Here is a 7,318-nt window from a genome sequence, read left to right as displayed (position 1 = left end):
TTATAGCAATTATTATCCGCTATTATAAGTTATATAATTGCATAACGTAATAAACGCTATCAAACTAATATTTTAACATTGCATACAGAAAAACGCTATCTAAACTGTCTAAGAAAAAATTGCGGAAGAAAATACAGCGTTTCGCCATAATGTTGCGTTATCTTGTAATAATGTTTTTTCTCATGCTATATATGAGACGTTTTCTTGTAGTGGTGATAAGTTTCGAAATCGAATAACTATGCTTGTCTGTCCAGTAACACTTTATATGCGACCTTTTAATAGATAAATAGTACAACAAGTCAACACTAATCATCATGATAATATATGTAAATATAGTATTTTATATTATTAAATATGTGGGAAGAAATACATGTACGAAAAGTAAAAAAAAAAAATGAATGACTCATGTAGAATTTTATTAAAATTTAGTACATGCTATGGTTTGGTATGTGTCATACTAAAAGTCAACGCAATAGTTCTCAAAACAAACGACAACGTTTAGATCCTATTCATTCCTATATATTATAAAGATACGTTGGTTATTTGGTCCCGTAATTGCTCGAAATTAGAGAGAAACAAGAGTGAGAGATGCAGAGATTAGGAGAGAAATATCAGAGCGTAGAGGCGTTTGGTTGGGCCGCGAGAGACTCCTCAGGCCATCTTTCTCCTTTTGTCTTTTCTAGAAGGTAAGCTGAATGAGTACTGATGGACATGTTACATGATAAATCATTACTGTAACCATGATGACGAAGATGTTACATGATGATATATGCGCAGAGAAACAGGAGAAGAAGAAGTGAGAGTGAAGGTGTTATACTGTGGATTATGTCATAGTGATCTTCACTGTCTCAAGAACGAATGGCATTCCTCTATTTACCCTTTAGTTCCTGGGTACGCAATTTCTTGTCTTTCTTCTTCTCAAAACGTATTTCTTTATAGTTTCAAAAAAACATATTTCTTTATACATTTTTTAGATATGCATGTAAGAAACAAATTATCACTACGTTAAAATCAAGCGTCTATATAGTCCAGTAGTGTTTTTTCTTTCTTTTTCCATTTTAAGATTAATTTCCAATAGATCACAAATTTGTGTGTTTGAACATTAAGCAATTAATAATCTGATTCAAAACGCTTGTCAAGAAAGCCAAAGTTTGGTTTGTAGTAGTTTCCATAGTTTATGATTATACCAAGAGCCTCTTGTTTGGTTCATAATGTTGAAAATATATATATAGGTAAAATTTATTAATGAAATTTGTTTGTTTGCCGGAAAAAAAAATATAGGTAAAATTTACTTTTGTTGGTTTCTCTTTATGAATTGCTTAGTTTAACCTGGATTATATTTTACTAATCAAAAGCGTACGATTATATACATTGGGTATTGGTGATATATGATATTTTGCCATGTGTTTTGAGAAAATACTAAAATAGTTGATTTGGTTGGTAAAATTACTTATTAGAGCAAAATAATAATTGAGTGGAACTAAATGTGGCGATTTTCTGTTTGCCCACTGTTTATAGTGGAGCACTTACCTAGCTCTTTTCGTTTGGCTAAATTAAAAATTATTAGTTAGATAAATCAATTATCACTCTCACATAAGTTTTTGCCAAAATGACTAAAAGAGCACTCACCTCCATTATTACCACCATTACTTTTTTTTTGAAACACTACACCACCATTACTTAAAGCTGACTATTAGTACTAGCCTTTCTTCTTTTGTCAAGTTGACTTATTAGCTTATACTCTTTTTTGATAAAAAAAAAAATAGAAGAAGCTATACTCTTTTTCTTTTGTTCTGATAAACGATTAAGCATATAGTGGTTAGTGACTATTATAAATGAATATGATTGTCGATACAGAACTTCAACTAAAATGATCAAAATGAAATTCTATCATTTTATTTCTTTTTTTTTTTGAACACTTCTATCATTTTATTTCTTATTGTCTACTTTTCAACACTTTAGTTTGAAAGTTTTTATATATATATATATATAATTCAAATAAGATGATAGAATTAAACAAATAACTCAGACAGAAATTCCTCAGATCATGGTAAAACTGATATGACCAAACTTTTAAAAGAATGACTACAGTTTTATTTACAAAGATCATACTGTTTGTTATCTTTTGAGTATTATTTTAATTCTCCTAACAAAAAGATTGTCCTTTCAATAACATGCAATGTTTCATATATACATAAACGTGTGATTGTATATTGTAGCCACGAGATCGTCGGAGAAGTGACTGAGATAGGGAGGAAAGTGAGTAAATTCAGTATTGGAGATAAAATCGGTGTGGGATGCATAGTAGATTCATGCCGCGCGTGCGAGAGCTGCCGTGAAGATCAAGAAAACTACTGCACTAAATCAGTCGCAACCTATAACGGAGTTCACTACGATGGAACTGTTAACTACGGTGGGTACTCCGATCACATCGTTGTCGACGAACGTTACGCTGTCAAAATTCCGCACACGTTGCCTCTCGCTTCGGCCGCACCTTTGCTTTGTGCAGGTTTATATCAGTTCAAAATAATTACGTTTCATTTTGCTGATCACTAATTCATATATTATTGGTCCGCATTATAATACATCTTGTAGACTTCTTTAGCAAAAGATAATATGCACTTGTAGACCAAGTTCGAGTTGAGATGAACCCTTAAAGCCAGCCCATAGCGAACAGTGAGGCCTATGAATTCGATATACTTATTTCAGATACCGAAAATACATAAGATATTTTCATTTTTATATCCAAAATATACACATTTTATTTTAAAAATGTTTCTAAATCTGTGTAATCTTTGTAAGGTGATATGTAAATGTTGTTGATCTGTTATATATAGGCATCTCGATGTATAGTCCTATGAAGTACTTCGGACTAGCCGGACCGGGGAAACATATCGGAATCGTGGGGCTAGGCGGTCTCGGTCACATTGGGGTGAGGTTTGCTAAAGCATTTGGGAGTAAAGTCACAGTGGTTAGTTCGACCGCTGGGAAATCTAAGGATGCTCTTGAAATTTTTGGAGCTGATGGGTTCTTGGTTAGTACTGATGAAGACCAAATGCAGGTAAAACATAAACTATATCAGTTCAATGTAATACTTATATTGAGCTTTAATTAATGAATTTGTATTATGTCAGGCTGCAATGGGAACTATGGATGGTATTATCGATACTGTTTCTGCATCACATCCGATTTTACCATTAATTGGACTACTCAAACCGAGCGGTAAACTTGTTCTACTCGGTGCAACGGAGAAGCCATTTGATCTACATGCATTTTCCTTAATCCTGGGTATGCATATGACCCCCTAATTAGTAGACAAATATATTCATATGTTAATTCAGCCTTTAGAACATTAAATAAAATAACGCCGTGATTTAACAGGACGGAAATCGATTGCGGGAAGTGCTATTGGAGGAATCAAAGAGACGCAAGAGATGATTAATTTTGCAGCTGAGCATGGAATAAAAGCAGAGATTGAGACCATATCCATGGAGTATGTGAACACCGCCATGGATAGACTTGCAAAGGGAGATGTTAGATATCGTTTTGTCATTGACATTGCGAACACATTGGCTGTTACTCGATCTTAAACTCGATGTTCTATGTTTACTCGCATGTCATTAGTCTGGATTTTTAATAATATAGTCTCAAAAATGGGAGCATTTGTTTTCCAAATAAACTGAATTGATCAAATGAATGTAGTGCAAGTGATTGTCACTAGGACGAAAATGAACGGCTTGATTTTCATAAGCTATGATGTTAAAATAAATTGGATATATTTTAAATAGACTATTTTGATTTTTAACATTTGATAAGAACTTCCCAGCTGTATATGAACAACATGCAGAGATACGATTATGATTCCCATATATTCCACAATCCCTTTTTTTTTTTTTTTTGAACAACTTATTCCACAATCCCTTTGTTTTAGGAAATTATTGCTTATACCTAATTCTCGTGTATGTAAAGCAGAGTATTTTGTACAGAACATTAGTTTCCTAAAAACAAAGGGATTGTGAAATATATGGGGATCATGATCGTATCTCTAACACAACATCGTCACATAGTTATTGAACTAGTGGGTTTCATGTCACATAATTATTTAACGAGTGCGTTTCATATCTATTACCCCTTTGTTACCGTATATAAAATGTTTAGAAAAAAACGCACATATTAAAAAAATTATTTTTTTGTCTATAAAGTATCATTAAAACTATAAAATAATTGTATTTAATCAATTACAAAATATATTATTAAATATGATTGGTTACATAGTTTTTAATAAAATAAAAGTTTCCTAGAAAGTTGAAAACATCTTATATATTGGAACATCAAATTTTTTTAAAACATCTTATATTTAGTAACATAGGAGTATCTATCTACCCTGTTTTTTTTTCAATTTTCAATTTTGGCTTCCTGTTGAGACAATACCATATAGTTATTGAAGTTATGGGTTTAGTTACTATCTTCTATCCTGTTTTCCACTTTTATTTGACTTCTTGTTAATTGAATTTGTACTACTTCTTGTTAAATAGGATTAATAAATTATATTCATACTATTATTCATAAAAGTACGAAATCAAGAGAAAAAAGAAAAGAAAATCTTTAGTTTAAAAAAAAATCTTTATGACATAATTTTTTCTTGACTTTCGTCTTTTTAAAATAAATTTTAAATTTATGAAAAATATTTTTTCACAACTACTTCTTTATTTATTTTTATTTTATATCATGTGAAAACCTTTTAAAAAAAACTATTAGTTTTTCTCTTAATTATGGGTATTAAACGAGATATTCGCAAATATTCATAAATAACCATAAATATTTACATATTTTTGTATATTTGGTTTTCTGGATATTAGTATTTTTTTGGAAAAAATAGATATGTGTAACATAAAAATAAATTATATATATATATATATATATATATATATATATATATATATATATATATATATATTAAAAAAATTGATGATATGTACTCTTGCCCACTCATACTCGGAATGGTCCACCACTTTACTTCGCAGAGTGAACTGGTCCTGCAAGAAAATGAATTATAGTGTATGTGGTTTAACATTTTCCACGTGTGTATTAAATTTTGCTATGAATATAACAGTTGTTTTGTTTTTGGCTAATTGTTCACAGTTTATACCGGGAAATATACTGACTTTAAATTTTCCATGAAGCACCTTGTGACATTAGTAATGTAGTTAAATGAGTTAGGATTCAATTGTTTCAAAAACATTTTCATCTTTGCGACAAAATCCAAAATTTTATAAATCCATGACTTTTTTACCGCCAAAATTATAAGTTTATGACTAACAATTCATGTTCAGTTGGAAATTTTCAACTATGTTTTCGAATCTACTCGAATGTAAAAAGCATATAAAAGAACTTCTTTATTATGTATTTTCACTATGAGGTTAGAACTTAGAAATATAACTCTCGGTAAGCATGTTTTGTGTGTTTCACAAAAAAAGAGTGTTTTCAAAAAAAAAAAAAAAAAGGTAAGCATGTTTTGTTCAACATGCATGATAAAAATAATAAAAAATATATATTATTGGTCCTCACTCACATTGGTTCAACAAGGCTCTCCTATATTAAACCTGTGTCTCTCCTCATTATCTATACACTTCTCAATAATTATTGTCACCTAAAAACTGAGTTCTATTCTCTTGTTGTTTATCCATCATGGGAAAGGTGCCTGCGACGGAGGCGTTCGGATTGGCCGCGAAAGACGAATCCGGAGTTCTCTCGCCTTTCCGTTTCTCAAGAAGGTTCCAGTTTCTTCTTAATAAATTAGTTTCTGTAAAAACTAGTATGATTCTAATTAATTTATTATTTGAATAAAAATTAAGTTTTGGTGGAATTAATGTATAGGGAGACGGGAGAGAAGGATGTGAGGTTAAAAGTGTTGTTCTGTGGAATTTGCCACACTGATGTATGTATGGCCAGAAACGAGTGGGGATTTACTACTTACCCTCTCGTCCCCGGGTAAGAAGACACCACTTTCATATTCAAAAGTAATCATCGATTAATATCAGATTTTATTTAAGTATAAACTAGTAAATCTAACAAACCTAATGCTCTTTTTTCTATAAGATCATGAGTATTTTTGTATATTGCACCGGATGAGACATGTAATGATGGCATTAAATTGTTTCAGGCATGAGATTGTTGGCGTGGTGACTGAAGTCGGAGCTAAAGTGATTAAATTCAAAGCCGGAGACAAAGTCGGAGTTGGTTATATGCTCAGCTCGTGCCGGTCATGTGACATCTGCACCGATGACCAAGAGAACCACTGTCCAAAAATGATTATGACGTCCGGAGGAAAGTACTACGATGACACCATGACTTATGGTGGTTACTCTGACCACCTGGTTTGTGAAGAGGATTACATCATCCGTATTCCTGAAAATCTCCCGTTAGACGCTGCCGCGCCGCTACTCTGCGCTGGGGTCACGGTTTATTCACCGTTGAAGTCTCACGGACTCGACAAGCCCGGAATCCACATTGGTGTGGTGGGACTAGGCGGTTTAGGTCACGTAGCAGTGAAATTTGCCAAGGCTATGGGTACTAAGGTTACGGTTATTAGTTCGTCAGATGGTAAGAGAGACGAGGCGATTAATCGGCTTGGTGCGGATCTGTTCTTGGTGAGCCGTGACCCGGAAGAGATGAAGGATGCAATGGGGACTATGGATGGTATTATTGATACAGTATCTGCCACTCATCCGCTTCTTCCGCTTCTTGGTTTGCTAAAATATAAGGGAAAATTTATTATGGTTGGTGCACCCGATAAACCACTTGACCTTCCAGCTTTACCGCTCATCTTAGGTAAGAGCCTATATGTTATATTTAATCATTATCTCACATTATTACTTTTTCAGACAGGCACACATGCACATATATGTTTTCATGACGAACTACTGAATTATACAGCCAGTCTATAATTGATTTGTGTGTATATATATAGGGAAGAAGATGGTGGTGGGAAGTATGACAGGAGGGATAAAAGAGTCTCAAGAGATGGTTGATTTTGCCGGTAAACACAACATAACGGCAGATATTGAGCTTATCTCTGCGGATTATGTCAACATGGCTATGGAACGGCTAGAAAAGGGGGATGTTAGATACCGTTTTGTGATTGATGTTGCCAACACAATGAAGCCTACTCCTTAGTTACAAAGCTTTAAAACTTAATTAATTTCCTGAAAACGTCTTTTTCTTGTTTATTTTGTCGTAATAAGTTCCGAGTTGTTTGTTGAAGGCTTCGTCTGTATCACCACTGTATTTTTCAACTGAATCAACTTGAATATTATCA

The 7,318-nt window shown here is 32.8% G+C and overlaps 2 protein-coding genes across 2 annotated transcripts; both read left to right on the top strand.

The window, feature by feature from the left end:
- Window positions 1–326: 326 nt before the first annotated feature.
- On the top strand, window positions 327–3,800 carry LOC106439604 (probable cinnamyl alcohol dehydrogenase 6). Its single transcript, XM_013881089.3, has 6 exons — window positions 327–686; window positions 778–891; window positions 2,220–2,509; window positions 2,838–3,061; window positions 3,135–3,288; window positions 3,382–3,800. Exons 1-6 carry the CDS (start codon window positions 589–591, stop codon window positions 3,588–3,590), a joined length of 1,089 nt encoding a protein of 362 aa, XP_013736543.1. The 5' UTR covers window positions 327–588; the 3' UTR covers window positions 3,591–3,800.
- Window positions 3,801–5,203: 1,403 nt separating this feature from the next.
- On the top strand, window positions 5,204–7,318 carry LOC106373897 (cinnamyl alcohol dehydrogenase 7). The gene is made up of 4 exons (XM_013814013.3): window positions 5,204–5,774; window positions 5,878–5,991; window positions 6,164–6,831; window positions 6,971–7,318. The coding sequence occupies exons 1-4, from the start codon at window positions 5,689–5,691 to the stop codon at window positions 7,174–7,176; spliced, it is 1,074 nt and encodes a 357-aa protein (XP_013669467.2). The 5' UTR covers window positions 5,204–5,688; the 3' UTR covers window positions 7,177–7,318.

Source organism: Brassica napus, chromosome C1 (assembly GCF_020379485.1).
Source record: "Brassica napus cultivar Da-Ae chromosome C1, Da-Ae, whole genome shotgun sequence".
NCBI lineage: Eukaryota > Viridiplantae > Streptophyta > Magnoliopsida > Brassicales > Brassicaceae > Brassica > Brassica napus.
Note: the sequence above shows the minus strand (reverse complement) of the source record. Positions and strands in the feature narration are given on the sequence as shown.